At 47.7% G+C, this 21,272-nt stretch overlaps 1 protein-coding gene across 1 annotated transcript in view; it reads left to right on the top strand.

The window, feature by feature from the left end:
* Positions 1 to 21,272, top strand: part of LOC144151629 (complement C2-like) — a 52,874-nt gene that overhangs the window by 11,006 nt on the left and 20,596 nt on the right. Inside the window, exons 3-4 of the mRNA XM_077682740.1 lie at positions 3,915 to 4,112; positions 10,554 to 10,792. Coding sequence (XP_077538866.1) covers positions 3,915 to 4,112; positions 10,554 to 10,792 — 437 coding nt within the window. The remainder of the gene's footprint in view (positions 1 to 3,914; positions 4,113 to 10,553; positions 10,793 to 21,272) is intronic.

The following is a 21,272-nucleotide window of genomic DNA, read 5'->3' as shown; positions in this document are numbered from 1 at the left end:
CAAGGAGAGTGATGTCACACTCCGCTGCCCTTTGCCTGTGCTACTGAAGATGCACTTCGACCGTACAACGAGAACGACGTTACCTTTTCGTTATCCCCCTTGTCTCCAAGGGGAATCTTGGAAGTGTGTCACAAGGAAACATCATCAGGGCTCCTCGGGACTGCACACACGCTAGGGAACATTACAATAAAATACTAATGGCCCCGGCTTACATCCGGCGTCACCCACTACGTCCAAAGCTGCCACGGCTGCCAGCGACGCAAAAAGCCGCGGACGAGACTCGCCGCAATTCGACAGCTGATCGCAATAGCAGCAGGGCACTTCCAACAGATCGGAATGGACCTTGTGAGCCCGGTAACTACTTCACGAGTAGGGCACAAGTGGATTGTCGTAGCCAGAGATTACATACACGCTACGCTGAGACCACTGCTCTTCTGTAGGGACTGCAGAAAAACTCACAAAGATCTTCGTCCACCAAGTTGAGCAGGGACATGATTCCATGACGTCATAATTACGGACCGCAGAACGGCCTTAAGTGCGGAGCTCATGCAAGGAGGCTTACTCTACAGCGTCATGCATCCATGAATAACCGCGGATTACTATTTCCAAAGGAACAGACAAACTGAACGGCTGAACAAGACGGTTGTGTATACGGTGTGTATATACGTCGACCATGAGCGTACGTACGTCCACTTCGAGTTTACCATTCGAGCTTGTCCACGGAAGACAGCCGACTACGATGGTCGACGCCATGCTGCCGCACGTAGGAGGCAAGGACTTCAATGCCGGCGACGCCCAAGGAGGGTACCTTCAACGTGCGGACGAAATGGGCTAGCTTGCTTGCACGCGTACAGCAGACGAGCAGCTCGCTGATGCCGGACGCTACAACCTTCGATGCAGAGACTCCGCGTTTCACGCAGGAGATCTTGTGCGGAGTTGGACGCCAATCGAACGATGCCGACTGACTGAGGAGACTCCACCGACACGAAGTTATCAGGGTGGTTCGCCTGAAGCCTTACTACGCCAGATCACGGACGTTTTATTTGGACTACTGTTTCATTTTAGCATGGGCTCGAAGCTCTCTTAAACGAAAGGCACTGGCACGAAACACCTATTGTATATGTTTAGTCATGCGTTTTTTTTCCTGCCTGAAGCCTGAAAGCGCCCGTCTATGGCATCTGCGCTTGAAGCGAAATGCATGTATTGTTCGCTTTTTTTGTAGGCCGTGCACGCAATCTCGTTTTGTAAGGAGAGTGTATCGCCCTTTCTTCAGCCGACAATATTGTGATACGTTGATTGACTTTGCCCTCAATCTGATTCCATGATTCGAGAAAGACTTGCTTGACAAATGCTGGGGCATTTGAATCGCTGACAGTAACTTTGCCACGTCACTGTTGAGTGCTTCTTCGCTGCTTGTGTATTCCTTGAGTTCTTAGCGAAGCACAAGTTCTCTCCAAGAAGCATTTGTTCGTTCAAGAAACATGCGTCGTCCTTTGCTACGTGACAATATCTTTACACTAATCTGGATATGAGGCTCGTCGTTGGGTGCACGCTGCTGTGTAGTGGGCGTACTGTATTCGTATTAAAACAGGATGTGCTGGCCTAATACGCGGATCCTTTGTACTATCGGCATGAGTTGACCTCCTGCGTACAGCTGGTAGTGAGGGCTGTTCGAGCTTTCCTTAATTCGTCTCGTTCTGTGGCGCTAGAGTAAGAGTTCAGATTTTTGCGGGAATTGCAAGTTCCCTTGGGAGTGGCGTAGGCTTCTACGTTTTCGATAGCTGACTGAAATTTATCTTGAAGTTAGCCATTGCTCCCAAAGCCGTGGCCGTTGCGGCAAAAGAGAAACGTTGTCTGTATATATGCTGTGACAAAACAAGAGCTCCCGCTGGTGCAGATTCAGAAAGGGGGCTCACGCGCACTGCGGATGCGGGAAATTCGAATTGCATATTCCCCAAAAGTGGAGTGACACAGGGCGGCCAAGAGTGTGATGGCTGGTAGCAGTCAGCAGATAACGGCGCCACCACCCATTATGATGAATCACTGCTCTGCACTTCGGACCGCTTTCACAATGAGTGGAACGGCTTTAATGTTTTTCTATTCGCGTTCTCCCTCTGCAGCCTGACTCTTACCGGTCTCTCATTCATTGATAAGCTGAATGCACTCTGACGGCTCATTATCGTCACCCAAAAACAGCGAGTATAGCCTGTATCCGCTCTGGCTTTCGCAGCGCGTCAGAAACATCCGCCCAACTTGTTTGCAAGCTCCAACTGCGGTTTTATCAACGCTTTCCTATTCATGGCCGGTCTGGAGTACTACTTTTCCAATGAACCAAAACTATTTTGCACGAATAAGCCATGCGACAATAAACTCCTCCTGGCAGCTATCATCTAAAGCCTAGTAAAAGACTGTGGTGAAATGTCCCGCCCTCACCTTCGACCGCCGTGAATTCTGCGATATCCGAAATCGCGTTTACGTCCGCGTAGTTCGATCTCGCACCGCTGCACCCCGGACCAGGCTCCGTCGCCTCCGTCATGTGTGCAGCATGGTTGTGAACGGCCAGCAAAGGGTGCTGCCTCAGTGGCGACGGAAAAGAGTAGAAGCAAACTTAACTGGTTTACTCAATGTCGAGAGATGAGACGAAGCAATGGAGAAACATTACCCTACCGAGCAGGTACAGTACTCGACTCGAGCCGAGTAGTAGCATGGAGTCGCTGCTCGAAGACGAATGCGAACTATACGCCAACAGGGAGGATTTAAACACCATAGCTGTAGCGGCCGCGCGCCTTTCAGAGTGCTTTTGTGCATGCGAGATGCAAGTACTACAGACACCCACAACACTGTTCCCGAGTTCGTGAGGGCGGAAGCTGCGGAGCTCGTTGAGTGTCTGAGAGAGGGGAGAGGAGATCTTGGCTGCAGCTTTCACCCTGCCGGGACAAGTTTCAAGTTGAGCCGTTGGCTGTCACTGCAACGGCTTTAGTCACCGCCGACGATGCGCCTCCGTGCCAGGCATACGTAATGGTAGGCTCTGCCAGACAGCATGGGAGCGCTGAATGAAGCCTGTAGCACGCACGAAAAGAATAGCTGTGTGCTGAATCGGAACACCGCGCACAGACAAACCAGTTGCGTTGGAATGTCGTTATGTAACGATTACGTCTGTCCGGACGTGCATCTTTGTCGGCGACCAGCGTCTGGGAAGACCCCAGTGTGCTATCGGGTCTTGAATCATAGTGTTCGCCATCGAAATGCCCGGCTTAATCCGAAGCAACCCTTCGTAGGTGTATCATAGGGAATGCTTCACTTGCCCACAACAGCGGTGCATCATCTGACCAGGTCGGTGAATATTTTTGGACTTTCGCGCCGTGCATATGCATCGAACTGTCTTCTTTTGAACTCTTTCGCTCTGTAACGGATGTGCTTACGCTCCTCGTTTGAATCATCTGTAGCGTTGAACTCTCGCATTTGTATTACACTTAAGGTTACTCCTCGTCAACGTTCATGTCGTCGGGCCTGTACCGTGCATTGCGTATTCTAATATCTCTCCTTTTTTTGTTGTTTCATTCAAGGCCCTGTCTCATTGTTTCCGCTCTTGCCGGCGAAATCCGTACCTCCGACGTCTACCCCCTCGTCACAGCTGCTCTGTAGAAGCGATGATGTTGTTTCCTCGCCCGAGCTGACTCCCCATATATCCTTGACCATTCCTAACCATTTATGTGTCTTCCATAGCTTATTTCTTCGTGCAAAACGAAGGCAAGTTGGGCTAGTTTGTTCGTAGTGACCATAGCGCTGTGTTGTCGTTCATCCTTATTATGTCCCGTCTCTCTCGCTCTGCTCGTTCGATATATTTTTCCGTTCCCGTTACATCAAGGTCAGCGAACTGGGACCTACTTCACTTCAATTGGTTATCTTTGCAGCAATGTACACTGATTGGCGTTCTACGTCGTGCCTGGACCCTGGGACCCCAGACAACGGCGTTCTCATGGGGAAAAGCCGCTTCACGATTGGAAAGGAAGTAGGGTTCGCCTGTAATCCCTGGTACTGGCTAAGAGGCAACGCCACCATCCGTTGCCTTGCAAGTGGCCATTGGTCTGCAAGGCCGCCCCTTTGCCCTGGTAAGCAAAGAAGTTGTGCGCAGCTTTCGGCAAAATATGAGTGCCGGACTGATTTATTTTCGCTGTTAGACACCTCAGCGTGGCCTTTACAAGAAGAGCGAAAAGTATCCGATTAGGACGAATATCTCGCCAACAGACGGTATCTGTCGAAATTGTTTACTGGCTTTCTGGAGGTGGTGTTCAGAAAGCGTGCATTAGACGCGGCAGGCATACGACTGAATGGAGCAAATTTAGCCACTTGTGGTTCCCAGACGGCATCGCCATGATCAGTGAATCCGAAAAACTTCAACAATGCTTTAGCAGCTGAACTCCGGAAATTTCGTAGTGGAATGTACGAAGAACAAAAAAATCGAAAAAAGTTTAGGCATGCAGGCAGCAAAGTTGCCCTTTCACTAAAGTATTGGTATTATTTAACAGGTTAATCAATATAAGCTAATATATTCGACAAGTTGCCCGCGCTGATTCCAAACACAGAACTAAATCCGGCATGGCTTTACCGGGGGATGGGAGGCTTTCGGCATGCCACCTGGAACAGAAAACAGCATTTAGCTTCCTCTGTCACTGAGGACAAGGTAGACAACCAACGCCTTCTGCTACTGGTGAATTATAGGGCAGAAATTGGTCCCCTTAGTTATGGCATAAAGGAACCTTTATGTGAGCACAACGACGAGTGGAAGGAATGGTGATCAAAAGAATAGTCAGACTTAGGAAACTAGAGTCCTAAATGAGGGATGAAGTTCAGCAGGGAGGCATCATCAATAAAATAAAGAGGAAGTAGGGGACTTTGTTCGGTGTGTACAACACGGGGACAAGACGATCGCTAGCTGTACCACCAAGATTACGAATGTTCTACCGGTAGATGCGGCTAAGAGTAGGAGAATATAGTTCAATGGAGGGATGCAATAGAAAAAATTGATGTCCTTCCATTCTGTCAAGAAGGATCACCTGCGAAGCTGGGTGCAGTATACGAAATGCACAAAACAAAACACCTGTGTTTGTAATTTCCGATCGTGCAATTAGAACATAGTCCAATGAAACTTTGAGGGACTCAAGACATGGAGCTGTGGTGTTTCCCTCCCGTGTTTTAGGCATCTTACTGTGTGCGTAATACAAAAAGTTAATCCGCTCTACCACTGAGGACACCGGACAGTTTGCATTGGGGCGGTGCACGTACACGTTCAAACCTCCCGCCAGCCCAACGGGCATGTGATAAGTGACGGCATGACACCTATATCTGCGCTTGCACGCCCCCCGCCTCCGTTCCCTCTCCTCCCAACCCGTGCTGGATAAACCGGCAACCAGTTATGTGAGAGTGCATAGCAGTGAAAGTCGCTGCGAAAATTGCCGCTCTGAGACCCCTTACAGCTGAACAAGAAATAATGGCTCACGTCACGGAGAGATGCTCAGCTACTCGGCGAGCTGCAACTTTTGGTAAAAACGGCGGTGGCAGCGGCTTTCTGATGTATTCGCAGCCATCCCGCATCTCTTCCGGCAGACCCTCGTTCGATTCGCAATTTTCTTTCTCTTACCATAGGGAGTTAAGACCAGGAAGGACTCGAGCTTTATTTTAGTGCACAAACATGTGGTTGTCCATTTCCGTTCAGCGACGTAGGCATCTCACTGTCTGTAGCACATGAACCCAAACCGCTTCACCATTGAGGAGAGCTGACTGGTTGATTGAGCTGCGAGTCATCCTGTTTTAAGTTTCCTGCCATCCCAATGGCATGTCATCTGTAGCGGCATGGAGACTAGCTACGCATGGACGCCCCTCTGCTTCCACAACCAACCAGTGCACGCATAAACCGCCAACAGGTGATGGGCGCATGCGTAAGCGTGAAATACACGGGCGAAATTGTTGCGCGAAAGCCTTTGATGCTGAAAGAAGAATTATGGGCTCGCGCCGACGTTCAACGCGGGTAAGTTGCTCTGGTAACGCCTGATAAGGGTGCTACCGCCGTTATCTACGATTGTGCAGCTTCTTAAAAGGGAATCGGTTGCGGCAAGGGCAATAACAGTTGTGAAAGCGCTGTCGGTGAAGGCCGGGAGGAGCGCCGAAGCCGCGCCGAGTAAATCGGCTTCACAGGAATGAAAACTCGGTAAGTTAGACACACACTGCTTCGCAGTAAACGACAATTATTGAACGAATTTTAGAGTTGACGCATCTCTTTAACTCGCCTTGTCCCTCCGGCGTGTTCCGTCGTCCGTAGTCAGCATCCCTCCCCATTCTCCTCGCCGCGACAGCTGCGCGCTAACGCCGCTCTCACCGCAGCGCCATCTGCTTGTTAGCGCTCGCTCCCGTCGCCGCGCCAGCTGTCCGTCATCGCGCGTTAGCGCTCGGTTAAACATCGAACACATGCGCATGCGCTGCTCTCTCTCATTCCCCTCACCGTTAACGCGCGGTACATATAAACGCGGTAACTGCGCCGCTCCGCTCAGTGGTTACGCCGCTCCGGTGACATCCGATGACCACCGATGATTTGGATGGAGACTAACAGGCCTGCCATCGCGATGGTCGGCGCAGCCGTCCGTAATATAATGGAAACAACAACACATTGACACGCTAAATGGAAGCAACATAACGAAACCGCAACGGAAACCCCACGATGCGTCGCATCTACCCATAGTTCCCCTCGCGGCAAGATGGTGTAAATTTTATTGTTATTTTATTACCTTCTGAAGGTGTATTATATGGGTTGGGTGTATATACAAAAATTGAAAGCAATTTTTATTACAGTGTGAGGTAATGTGTTCTGGTGTTAAAAATCTGTAAGGGGAGATTACGGCGTTGAGTTCATTAGAAAAGCTGTTCCAGTTAGTTGCTGTATCAAAAAACATGAGGAAGACAAGGTGAAAGTACGCGTAGGTGGGCTCGCAACTTGTTGCGGTTGACGCGTGCGACTAGAGATGCCTGCCGCGGGTAGATGTATGGTGGCTTGCCGAGGGAGTTGTAAAAGAACTTGTGAAGAAGGCAGACTAGCAAAGCGTCGACAGATTGCAAGCAATGGAGTTTTTTATTTAGTACTTTATTTATTTATTTCCTGCTTATTTGTTTATTTATTTGTGTATTTTTAATACTCCCTGTCTCATCCCTAGACCACAGGAGCTGAGCTTGCAGATTTTACATACAAGGTAGTATACGCACGCAGCAGCAACATGCGGCAAAAAATAAAAAAAATACAACAATTTGATACGTAAACTGACCTCAAAGTATACAAAGCAAGAAAAAAAATAACTCAACAAACGATAAACATAATCAGAGCGAAATATTTCCAAGCGCACTTCCGTAACAAAAATATGTACAACCACAGCTATCTGTTCTCACTAACACTAGCAGTACAGGAAAGTTTCATAATATAGGATGAAGCACTAAAAAATAACAGCCCACCTGTAGAGACTTTCGCCTCTCAAACAATTCAAGAGACGGTGGTAATGCGCCTGTTGATGAAGAGATAGTATAGTAAGAGGTTGTATTTTCCATCTTTGCGGCAAAGTACTTTAATGACATTTTATTAGCAGCACAGGGTATCAAAGTTGCTAAAAACGGCCCTTGAAAATACAGTGTTACTAAGAATATTCTGTTGAATGAGAGGGTGCTGATGCCAGATTGTGCCGAATTTTCATAGGCGGATATAGAGGGATGTGTCAATTTTACGATGACTGTGAATTACCTAAAAGAGAAATTTGAGACGCGTCTCTTTGCTGTCACTTAGAATGCTGGAAGGCCTGAGATAGGGAGAATCCGTGCGCTTACCTAAGAAAAATTATTTGTTGGAGAATCAGATCACTGATCTGTTTCCTGTCAAACAAGATGGTTTTTAGAAAAAATGACCACATGTAGTTAGACTGTGAGTATTTACATCTTCCTGGTGAGGTTTCGAAAAGTGAAATTGCGTGGCTCAGATTATTTCACACGAAAAAAGAAAACCACACATTTGTGGCCAGGGCTTAATTCTCATTATCTGCTGGTAGAAAGGATATCTTAAAAACGGCATCACTCGCAGAAAAACAGCATTTTCACATGTAATTTATGCGTTATTTTGTTTTTGAAAGTACTTATATTTGTAATAATATTTCGTGATGATACATAACAACCAAATGCTTAATAATGTATTATTATTAGTTTATAAGCAATATCATTGTCATAAATAATTACGAAACTAGTTCAAGGTTAAGGCGCAAGAAACCATCACCAACCAGCCACCAAGAAACAGGGAATACATAAGACAGCAATAAAGCAACGAGAATTTTTTTACCGCTAGCGCTGCAGCGCACCAACCCGTATTCCTGTACCGCCAGCAAAATTTTCATGACGAACAATGTTCAGCCCACACCATTGTGTTGGTGCATTTTTCAAGCGTGATGACGGAGCGCACGCGTAGGGAACGGCTGTATTTTTTAGCCGATCATATTTTTGAAGTCCTAGAATGCTTGTCCTACACTTGTTATCCAGAAGATATTAGAATAACAAGAAGAAATATTAGTTTGCATCTTGAAACTGGCTAGCCTGATTACGCCGGCTGGTGTGTCATTTTTAATGTGCGCTTTCTCGCCCAATGGTAGCGAAGTCAGTCAACTATTGATACCGAAATATTGTAAGAAACGTTCACAGCGACCACACAGGACTGTGAAACCTACACAGAATGAGGTGGCACTGAGGAAACGAATTTTTTTCAGCCAGACGTTTGTGTGAGCAGGGTTAAATCTTCTGAAAATGAATCTGGATGCCTTCCGTTCTACTTCTTCAAGTTAATTTACGTCTGTGACCTTGTGGGGAAACCTTATTGTTCTAGCGTATTCAAGTACAGACCCCATGTAGGCAGTGTAGACTAAACGCTTTGTATATTGTGGGGTAAGTCGAAGATATCTGCGAACATACAACAGCTTGCGAAACGCAAGTAAAGTGATTTTGTCAGTGTGCGGATCTAATTAACGTTAAAAAGTAATTGTTGCACATACATGTTAGTTTTGATCTACTTTTTCTGGTGTCATGCCCTTAACGCTGTAAACATAGTTTACAGGTTATGTCTTTCTCATTAGACATGCACACGGTTTTCTTTGGGTTAATACAAATTTACCATTGGGCCCACCAGCTGGCAACATGGTTTATCAGTCAACAAGTGCGCGGTAGTCGAAATTCATAAAGTACATTGTTCACTCCACCATTCTGACTGCTATAAAAAGAATGCGCACTAAATGGAAGTGCAAAAAGCTCCTTCTGCAAGTGGGTAGTCCATGTTTTCTTTGTATTGAGTTTTGCCGCCCTCAGTCAACCGCAAAGAGCTGCTCACAATACGTCACAAGTTTAGTGCAGAAAAGTCGCCAGGGTTTTCGATGCCCATCTCTGTCTTTCTCATTTTGTGGCTCAACTTATAGTAAAGCTCGCGCTAACAGTAGTGTCAATGTCATTCTGAGAAGTGAATCTTTCAGATAAACTAGGCTTGTAGGAATATTGATGTATTTCCAATGTTCGATTGAACAATCGGCCAATCAGAATTCGCTTCAAATCGAACATTATTATTTGTGAAATTCGAAGTATTCGGTAAACGCGAATAGCATCGCTGGAAGTTTTTTGTCTTGTTTTTTATCGACATGGTGCTGGTGCACGATCATGGTGGCAGCCCCATCGAGGTGTCAGATCTGTTGCCGACAAACTATCAAGTTAGTCAAGTCTAGCAAAGTTACCACTGCGAAGCAAAAAACACTTACTCTGTGTGAACGCCGCACACCGTAGCGCACGGGCGCACGTGTTTAACCGAAAGTGGAAGAGCTGGTTCCGGCAGATACCATATCGTTAGTGTCGGAGTTCGTCTTAGTAGACTATGACCAGCAAAGCGAGGACCAGGAATCCGCCTATGAATCACGTTTTAAAGATACCCCCGGGAAACGAGGCTTGTTGTTTGATATACAGAGCTGTCGTACGAACACCCACGAACACGACAACCCCAGCGACGCACCTAAGGAGGCATTAGGACATCCACCAGAGTTTTATAGACGAGCGTCAAGTAACCGAAAGATCAGTGCAGCTAAGGACGTGATCAAATTTAACCGAGACTGCAACCGTTAGTTACTAAAAGCAGTGACCCAGACAAGAAGTGAACGAACATTCTCTACAGCAATGGTCCATTGCAGGAGGATGCACATGCTGATGAAGAAGGTACAACAGCTGGTGTTTTTGCGCGACAACTCGTAAACACTTAAAATAAGAGTTCGAAGAAATTATGTTTGTCTGAATAATAAAATTGAGAACAAGGTTTAGCACTTTATCTGTTCCAAATACTTGATTCAGAATTATTCGACGCAATTCACTGTTCGCTTCTTATTCGCTTGGAACAAAAATCCATTATTCGCACATGCCTAAAATAGACCAAACTGTCATTTTGTCTTCCTGGCCCAATTGGGTAATTATGCAGTTCAATATCTTTCTCTGTGGTCTATCCGCAGGAAAATTCTACTTCGACGATGAAAGATACGTGATGGAAGTTCTCCGAGACAAGTTCAGCAAGGATATCCAGTTCCCTCAGTCTCAGCGAAATGATCACAACAAGGCCACAGATCACGCCTCGACTCAAAACTCACCTAACACTCCGCATTATGTGTACTTCCTGTTCGACGCTTCAAACAGCATCGGCGAACGAAACTTCAGGCACGCAATTGACTTGGCCAAGGCAATCACAGGAAAGGTAATGTTGAAATCCTCGAATTTTGGCGGCTTATTTCGTTACGCAAGTGCACATTTTCAAGTACCCATTAAATAGCGCAGTACATTAACAAGAGCCTAGTTTCGAAGAACGAACGTTAGTTGGGGAACACTTTCGCAATGCTAACTACGTTTGATTGGGCGACAAACGGGCAAGGACAAAGGCTGGGCGCCAACATTTAACTGCGTAAGAAACCTCTGCTGTATTCAAGCTGAAAAAGTGTGCGCCAATGCATCCTGTGTAGGTGATAGGAAAGAGAAGCTGTAAACGAAGCTCCCAATGATTGGCCATGCGAAGTTTCTTGAATTCACACTCGTGGCTCTACAAAGAGTGAAACCAGAGACCAGTGAAATGCACACCCGTTATTACTTCAAATAGATCTTCGTTGCTAAGGTAAATCAATGCATCATTCACGAACGGTGGTTGGTTGAGTTGTATTGGTGAAGCGCATGAGTGGAAATTCCTTTTTTGAAATAACATTAAGGGCAGCTTAAACCCGGTGTTAGGCGATCTCACTTATCCTCCGTTTCTGCCGCCGGTGACGGAAACGACCAGATCGGCGGCAGAGACGGAGGATAAATGTGGTGCCACGCGTTCGTGTGAGCTTCGTTTAATTTTTATACGTCCCAGCGTATACGTAAGGGACGCGAACGGCCGCTACTTGTGCCGTGGCGAAGCACACAGCGGCGCGAGAGGTCACGTGACGCTATCACGTGGCATTCAGCGAGAACGCAGGGGGTAAACGTTCGGTGAGTGTACGGTCTTTCTCTCCCGCCTCAGCGGTGGCTTGTAGCTGAAAGGTCCCACAATCACAACGAATGTACATACGGCCAGAGGTGTGCTTGAGTGGTGTGACGCCTGTTACGAATCGGCCAGCGCCGCCGTACTTTCCCGCATCACTCCTCGAGTGTGCGGCGAAGCCACTGCGTGCGCCTTTCAGCCGTCAGGCGCCACCATGTCGGTGACTCATCATTCAAGTTTCGACAAGCCGGGCCAGACGCCTTGCTATCGACGCGTTTGAATCTTCGGCAGTTGGCGACGGGACGCGCCGAGACTTGTTCAAGGACACAGAAGCCCCGCGACCTCAGCGGAGTCCTCCTCTCTCCCCTGTCTCAGACTCAACGTGCGCCGAGGCTACCGACTGCTTACGAACTCTGGAAAGAGCGTTCTGTGTGTCTGTGAAGTGCGTAGCGTGCGCAAAATGTAGAGGGAAGGCTGTTTAGACCGTTACCGCTTTTGGGTATAACTAGAGCTGCCCAAGCGCTGTAATTTATTCCTGTTAGAGCAGCGAAACCATGCTGTCACTCTGCTCGAGTCCTGTATTGTAACCTCGCCTGTCGGGGCGTTGTTCTTTGTCTTCGGCTCACCTCTCGTTATGAAGTAAACAGTTACGTTAGCCTATGGCTTCTGGACTTCTTCACGGCTGCAACAGCGGCTGGCCGTTCGCATCATACACGCTACCACTCGTATGTCGGAGGCCACGGAGCTCGGATCGGGACCTCCTCCCGGTTCGGCTCGGCCCACCCGGCCACAACAACTGGTGTCAGCGCTGGGATGACACGGTTGCAACACGCCACTGGAGGCGCCGTCCCGCTTCTCCGGATTGACCTGGAGAAGGCATTTGATAGCGTGACCCACGATATTCTGTTTACTGTTCTTTACCCCATGTAAATGTGGGATTTGATATCAGTAAAGGTGTAAGCCCGGCGTACCAAAGGTGCACCACGCTGTTCTTTGTAAATAATTGACTGGGAGCCCCATTAGCGTGCAACGTTTGCTCCTGTCAGGGCTGACCGTCAGACATTTGCTTTTTTTATTGAAGCAAAGCTTTCTAGCTGTACCATCCGACGGTTCTTTCGTGGCGTACGGGACAAGGAACTCCCAACGTGGTGGCGGCGGATGGGGGGGGGGGTTAGGATGGGGGTTCACTCGCGGAGCACAGTATGGCGCGGTGACTGGTTACCCAACGTTCCCTGCGCAGGTGCTTGTTGACATCTGCGGACGCCCCGGCGTGACGAATTTGTCGTCTCCTTTGGCGACGATTGCTTTGGGCTTGGTTTTCAGTGAGCTCCTGGGGAGGGGGAAGGCGCTTTGAAGGCGACACACGAAATAAGAGTGACGGGAGGCAGTGTCAGAGAAGACGTATTAGCGTGCGTGCCGCCGTCCTGCTCACCCTTCGGAAGACGTTCCTTTCCGTTTTGTTTCCGCCGACGCACGTTTGTTCGGGACGCCACCCTCGCGAATTCCATGTAACGGCTTGATAGAGGAGCGCGAGGGCGCTCTTTGGCGCGAATCCCAGGTAACGGCTGCCAGAATCTCTCTGCACAGAAACGTTGGGTTTACAAAGCAACCAGATTCGAGGATTTCGTGTACACGCGTCTGAGGTCAAGCTGCTCGCTTATGCGGATGATGTTGGAGCGATCTGAACAGACAATGAAAGTGCCATGGTTGTCGTAGAATTCGTGAATCGGTTCGGTGTTGCAAAAGGTAGCCTTGTAAACTGTGGACAGTGTGTGAGATTCTGGCGTGGCGAATGGCTGACAACCCCAGACATTTGCGCCAATGTCAATTGGGTGACCCATCCAGTGAAGTAGTTGGGTACTCCACTGGACTTTTACAAAAACAGTGAGCCCTATGGAGAGCCAATGGTGAGCCAATGGAAAGCCAATGGACCCAATGGAGAGCCAATGGTGAGCCAATGGAGATCCAATCGTTTGTCTATGTTTGCTAGGGCAAGTGTATGCAACATATTTCTGCCTAGCAATGTGCGGCTTGTTATGCAGGCCCTGCATTGTTCCCGGGTGGATATACAACTTCACCGCGTGTTCGCTGAATTTGTAGGGGCTTCCACTTGGGAGATGACCAGTAGAATGAATCTGTTTCGACGAACCCGCGATGGTGGTTTAGGGCTGACGCACCCATTTGTAATACAACTCAGCAACCGATTTTCGTTTTTGCGGGACGTTCAAGACCAGGGTGTCGAACCGGAACCGGAACCGGAACCGAAAACCGGAACCGAACCCGAATTTTTGCCCGGAACCGGAACTGAACCGGAACCGTATTTTTTTCGCCATTTTGGAACTGAACCCGAACCGGAACGAATCGAAGGAACCGCTCCGAACCGGTTCCGGGGCCTCAGAAATGTGAATTCTACTTTTCCATTCCGGTACCCTACCTTGCGTCTGAAGATATTATGCCACTCGCCAGACAGCACCATGAAATATTTTGCATAGTCTGCAGTTCCCAAGGCCCATCAAGTTCTCTTCTAACTATTGCCCTCAAATTAATGTAAAGTTGTCCGTATATACTATCAGTTTGCGTAAGGTACTGCCCATCTCTCCCAATTATCTTTTACATTTAGCATAACTTAACTTATAACGCATATTACGAGGCAACATATAAAATATTCTTCATGGTTTCTATCTACATAGTGTTTAAAATCGTTTAAAGTTTTAAATGTGTTGTTAATTCGCATGCATCCCTGCCCGCATGTGAAGGCCTTCAGGGACACCATCAACAATAAATCCATATCTTCCACTTATTCTAGTGTGAATGGGCAGTTATATACAAGCAGCACTGAGACACAAACACTCGCAGTTCTAAAAATTAACGTCAGTTTTTCTTGTATACACTGCCGTTGTGTCCTTTGGTTACTGCTCTAAGAGAACATGAGATATAAAAAAATGGGGAATCCTAATTTACACTTTTGATAGCATTTGATTTGATAGCATTTGATAGCATTGATTTGATATTTGATAGCATTTTCATGTTATTTTGAATTTTCTCAACCGTAAACTTAAGAGGCGGATGGATTGAAGTCGATTAGTGCGGGTTAGCGAGTAGACTGGGCTGAATTAGTTAGGTGAGTGAATGAGCTAGCTAATGTGAATTAGTGGGACTGGTGTGTTGATTAATTTGGATTAAAGGAATTAGCGGGTCAGTTAAGGCGGATTCGACGGTCGGACCAAACATGATATCTTTGGGGTCCTTGGCATTTGGAAATTTTGCAGCGTTCTCCTTCTCGACCAATAAGAAAATTTTGTCACGCACAAAGTAGCCACAGAATTATGTGACGACCGCCTGAATGCTATAAAAGGTCTTTCTTTATGCCCGTATTGCGCTATTATGTTGTTGCTACATTAAAATTGACATCTCGCACTAAAGTTAATAACTAATTGCCTAATGCATATTTTATATTCATCAAAGGGTTTTCAAAACGTGTGTATATTTATGAGGGGAGACAGTTCGAAAGAAACTAAACTCCAAGAAAAAAAGGAAGGAACGATCAACTGGTTTGATGCAAGAGACGCCCGATAGCATTCTTCAATACCTTCGCTTTCTTTGTGTTGCCATTCTGCAGCCTCCCACAGGTGTAGCATATCAACCCCCGAACACAGCCCCTATAAGCTGAGGAAGCGGTGATAGCATGCGCGCTTTGCCAAAGTGGCGCCAAAACTCTCATAACAGACTCTTAGCAGGCGTGGTCCAACTTTGCCAACGGTCGATTGTATGTTACAACACTTCCGATTATCAATCAGAGACCACCAACGAGGCCAGTCACGATTGTATGGGCACCAGCTCATACTGGCATCCCCGGCAAACAAGATCACCAGTCTCGTGGATCGAGATTTGACTCGCTTAGTCAGCGCTGATGAAGGCCGGCCCGAGTGCATGCATCCTGCAGTCACAGACCAGGAAGTTACTCAGTACTATGGCCTCTTCTGTAGAACGTATTCCTCCCCGCACAAATCACTACCGATTAACCAGAAAAGATTACTCCTCACCCTGTGGGCATACACCTTCCCACACTACACCAGACTTCACCTCTTTGACGGGACACAACTCTCTCCATTGCGTTGCTTCTGTGGAGAGCCTGGGAACCTCATACACATAGTAGGCGGCTGCGACAAGTGTGCCGTAGACCCATTCAACCTGCACGTTTCCATAGAGAACTGGGAGACAGCCATGGCCAGCTCCGGCCTGGAAGATCAGTTGCTCTTGATGGAAACGGCTGTCGATTCGGCCCCCTCGAATGAGGAGGCCTCTCTGAAACTTTGACTTGATTGAATTAAACTTCATTTCTCTCTCTCTCTCTCTCTCTCTCTCTCTCTCTCTCTCTCTCTCTCTCTCTCTCTCTCTCTCTCTCTCTCTCTCTCTCTCTCTCTCTCTCTCCAAGTGATCATTACTGCTGCTTGTGACTTCACTTGGCTATCATCTTTCCTAGAGCCCAATCGCTGTCACCGGTCGCTGAAGGGCCATTAGCAAGTTCCTATCTCCGGTGGTTACCTATCCAATTCCGTCCTATACACGCCGTCCAATGAGTCTTTAGACCCATTCTTTCTTTCGAACAGCTCTGTTAGCAGATAAAAGATGAGCAGAAGGAAATTTCTCTAAATGCCACCTGCTACGCTTGGCAGTCGGCGCCACATACTCGTCACACTACCATGGAAAACATTTTGCAGGTACAGTTAAAGAGCTCTTCAACACTTTAGATAAACTCGCCGCGGTGGCTCAGTGGCTAAGGCGTTGAGCTGCTGAGCACACAGACGCGGTTTAGATTCCCGGCCGCGGCGGCGGCCGCTTTCTGATGGATGCGAAAAGCGAAAACATCCGCATGTCCGAAATTTCGGTGCGCGTAAAGATCCCCAGGTGGTCAAAATTAATCCGGAGCCCTCCACTATGGCGCGCCTCGTCGTCGGCGTTGCGCCGGTGCGTTAAATCCAAGAATAAATAAATAAATAAATAAATAAATAAAAATGACAGTAACTAAATAAATCAACACTTTCGATAAACGCTTTCACTCTTCTTCGCATCTGGAAGCATTGCGAAAACTATAGCTATTGCCAGCACAGAGCAACAGTGCGTGATTTGCTCGTCGGTGCGAATACACCTTCCGTTTCTGCTTCGCTTTTATGGTTTTTTTTAAGTGGCTATCAAATGCGTTCTATTTTGCAACTTAAGTAAAGCCGGCAAACAGCCGCTACACCGCTGTAATGACGTCATTCAGCGATCGAAGAACGCGAATACCTGGAAGGAGAGAAAAATATTTTGAACATGTTTCTATGTTATCTGACGAGGAGAGAGGAGTAATTTTTGGCTGAGGCACATTGCGACCCCATAATCTAATGTGTTGGTTGACTACTTTCTGCAAGCACTCAAGATTTAGCGAAAAGTTAAAAAAAGTGTTGCAGGGTCGCTTTAGTTTGGCGAAGAAAAAATATTTGGACAAAGAACCCTTCATTATGACTTTGTTTTTATGCCGACTTGATAAGGAAACGAAAAACGAGCGCAAAAAATTAACAGGAAAAAACACGCCTGCTTTTTTTCTTCGAACCCGTTTGAACCCGTTTGAACCGGTTCGAACCGGTTCGAACCGGAACGGAATGGTGCTCTGGAACTGAACCCGAACCGAACCCGAAAGGCTTGAACCCGAACCCGAACCGAACCCGAAAAAATTCCGGTTCGACTCCCTGTTCAAGACCCTTTTCTGCGCACAGTAGTTCAAGTGCGGTCAATGCGGGCTTTGCCCAAATTCGTAATTTCTACGAGTAGTATGACAGGGGGCATTTATGGAAACGTTAAAGAGAATATTGTGTCATCACGTTTTTTAGTTTGCTCGATTTTCGATGCACTATTTGGACAATGTTACGGGGAAAAAAAATTATATAAGGATGCATGCGATGTAGTTTTACCCGTACCAATGTACACAGTTTTATATATACCGTGCAGGCCCAGGGCGGGATGTTCTAAAAAGGGTGAAGCGAATGGCAGCACCCCCAGGAGCGAAGTTTTCTTCTTTAAACTACATACAGGCGCGCTTTCAGTCGCAACATGGATGAAGGACAAAGGGATTTTTATGCCATGGGGAACTGACTGCTCTATTCGCAAACAACCGGAAACTGTGGAGCATGTCTTTCTCCATTGCTGGGCAGCAGTGTTTCTATGGGATGTTCTCCAAAGGACACTTCGAAAGGACTTTCCACTGAACCCCCATGGAATACAGTTTTTGTGTATAGAGAGAGAGGATGGGGTGCCGTATGATCTCGTCATGTTCTTGGGCCTCCACAGTATTTGGCTGTTGCGCATGGCGTGACTCAACTGTGATGTAGACGCGCGACCGACGCGACAATATTTCCGCGAAAGTGTTTCTCAGTTTACTGAAGTTCAGATAGCGAAGTCTTCTGCTCCTGATTGGCTGCCAATGGAGGAACCCGTCGCTACGAGTTTTAAAAGACAACGCCAGCTCACCATGGCATGGCGTTGTACTTCCGTTTGTTTTCCGTTGTACTTTTGTGTTGTGTTGTACTGCTTGTACTGTGAAGACCGGCAATAAAGCAAAAAAACGCTTGTAGCTCAATTGGTGAGACAACGGGCTCTCGCTCCGTTTCTCTATTCGTTCCAGGTTCGAATCCTGGCGGTGCCAGTAACTTGATTTATTTGTTTGCGTTAGTTTTTTCGTTGACACCAACGGTCGCGACAAAACCCTTAGGGGATAGAGCTAAAAATTTTCGGTTTGAAATTGGGCTTTGTTCATTGAGTTTTCGAATGGGTCATCCGTTCATTACTCTACCAGACGCCGTTTGAAGGGACCCTAAACACTTATGTACGTTCGTTCGTAGTTTAAAACGATATTAGACTGTTCCCTCAAGCACGTCTAGCACTTCGAACGTCACAAAGCACATCTGCGAAAGATTACTGCTCAGCGTCCGTCAGTTACCTCCAACAGAAAACTGGAATCTTACATATTTCTTCTTTTGCGGTCTTAGTATTATTTGAGCACTATAACCAGCTATTAGGAGCCTTCCTTCAGTTGCAGTGATAACCGCATCGGAACCCAAGTCAAAGATAATCGCCACAAAAGCAGAGGTGTAAAGGCGAGGCACACCTCTGGAACGAGAGAATCATACAGCGCTGCTGTGTGCTGCCTATATCTTTCATTTAGTTTACAGGCACGGACGAAAGAGCGAAAGGGACTCTGGAAAGTATTGCAGGGTCCGTTTTCTCTACTAAGCGGTCACGTGTGATAGACTGACATCGCACGGCAAGGTTGACGGTTAAAAAAATAGCGCAGCTTCCAGTAGTGGTGCTAACATGGATGAACATCTCAGCTGGGAGTCCACCTAGCTTGCAATTTTGCCGCTTGGATGGTTTTGCTAGGATTTGCTTGCCAGGTTAGGCCAAATGCTCATGGGTGAGCCCAAATTCTACCGGATTTTACAAGGCTGCTGCGGTCGGCCCTTGCACTGACAGCGGATCCATTCGTAGCGGCGCCCGAAGCTATCAGTGCGTGATCGGCGAAAGGAAAGAGGATACTGCAGTCCAGGCGATAGGCAAACCAAAAGACCCCAGCCGTTTAAGTCACGCCGGCTTCTGTACAAACTGTACCTCAGGGACGCGTGGTTTCCTACATGAGTGAGGCACGGTGGATCGGTGCGTCTTGCTGGAGAGTACTTTCAGTGGCACGGAAACCATATTCTACCACATGCCCGCTTTCGCAAATAAAACAATGGTTTTCGCGGAGGGAATTTAGTACATTTAGACATGAAAAAAATCAAGAACCCTTAGCAGTGACAGACTACGAACAACGCCTTATTCATCGTTCCTGTAGTGAAATGGACGCTTAATCATTTTACCAGTCCGGGTCACAGTCACTGAAGCTGAAGGTAGTGACATTGAAATCACTCCCTGTTGATCACTCCCACCGAATCACTCCCACCGAAACCAATTAAGCTGACTCACTTTTGTTTGGAAACAAGTAACTGCCGTCATGCTGCCCGTTTTGTCAAGCGGTTCAGCATTCGTCCGTTACGTTCAAGCGTACCTCCTTCCTCTATTTGTATTAAGTAGGACCGTGGAGTAGCGGCTATCTCTAGCACGTTGCTCTGGTTTCTATTTCAGAGAATGCCTCAACCCGCTTGTGATTACTTACGAGATGCTGTACGGGGACAACATTCGGTTCCTAGACCTGAGGATTCGCTTCCTCGAGGACCGCACATGCTGATGTTACGAGCCTCGTGCGCAGAAAGCCAATTTTGCCGTTCACATCAACTCACAGCAAACTTGTTGGAAGAGATATTGTGCAGACATGTTTTCCGAACGCTTTGCAGAGGTCTCGGCACCGCAGCTCGTTAGCCAGTCTCCTGGCTCAGTCGGAGCGCTTAGACGTAGCAGGGTACCCTCGTCCATTGCTTGTCTCCGTCGCCGAGACAATGCGAAGAAAACAGAAATGCAGTGGTACTGCTCGCGGCATAAAAGGTCAAGCTACAGAGGAAACACGAAATATAGTGGCTGTGATTACGCATATGCACTCCGAGTCCCACCGGATTAACAAAATGAGGCAGAGTGTTAACGTGAGTCGTCTTCAGCGCTCCTGATAAGTTGTCCCAGCTGGCTAGCAGTACCTGTCCCGTAAGGCGACGTGAGGTGTAGTGCGCCATCAAACACAGGGCGCAGTTCATAGAATCTGTTCAAAATGTAGTACATAGAATTGTTTTAGATGCGGCTGCATCTCATTCACTCGCCTTGTCCATGCAGCGTCGTCGGCGTTGTTGTCGTCCGCCCCTCCCCCATTCTCCTCGCGGGCGAGCTGCGCTCTCCGTCGCTCACCCCCTCTCCTCTCCGATGCCCCTCTCTCGCGAGGGGCATTGGATTGAATTCGTATGGATTGGCTTGGCTCGGATTTGGATTGGATTGGATTAAAGTGGATTGTGTTGCGTCACAGCCGCGGCAGACGCACTGGTGCCGGCTCATGTGCAGTACTCTCTATTCCGCGGTCTCCTCTCCTTGGGGCGCGCTGCGCATATAACCGGTGTGCCGCTCTCCGGCATTCTTTCGGTCGACGGTTGCTCTCCGTTGCGCTTGAACACCCCTCAGCGTGGCATCACACCAGGGTTCCCGTGAGGGGAGGTGGGCGTAATTTTTTTGTCGTGCGGCGCGAGCTACGTGGAACAGACGGGCAGATGCTTCAATGAGCGTCTACGCGAGCATGCCAAAAATGTGCGCAATGGCAAGGAAGGTTTTTTGGCACACCATGTCAGCACGTGTAGGGGTTGCACTCCGCAGTTCCCTGGCACCACAGTAGTCGAGATAATTAAGGACAAGCAAGCGCGCTTAATCAGTGAGGCAGCTCAGATGGCGCTTGAAAGGAACGACTGTGTTAGCAAACCGTTGGTTGCGTTATCTGACCGTGAAGTACATTTCCTGCAATGTGACGCCATACGCGATAGGGAACTGTGATTGTCAAAATGTTTGGCGCGTGTTGGGTGTATTCGCTCTTTCTTTATCAGTGTTTTTGGTTATGTTTTTGTTTTCCGCTTTTGCGGCGGACGCCAGATAGTATCAAGGGTGTGCGCATTAGTTAGGTGGGTAATTAAACTGTACTAATGAACTTCTTAATTAGCAGAGTTTGGTGGTTATTGTCAATGGTGATTTTGTAGCCCCGGAGAAGACGATTCCATAGCAG

The sequence above is a fragment of the Haemaphysalis longicornis genome, unplaced genomic scaffold (assembly GCF_048455015.1).
Source record: "Haemaphysalis longicornis isolate Haplotype H1 unplaced genomic scaffold, Haemaphysalis longicornis Haplotype H1 scaffold_9, whole genome shotgun sequence".
NCBI classification, from domain to species: Eukaryota; Metazoa; Arthropoda; class Arachnida; order Ixodida; family Ixodidae; genus Haemaphysalis; species Haemaphysalis longicornis.
The sequence above is the reverse complement of the archived record's forward strand: the minus strand, read 5'-3'. Positions and strand labels throughout refer to the sequence as shown.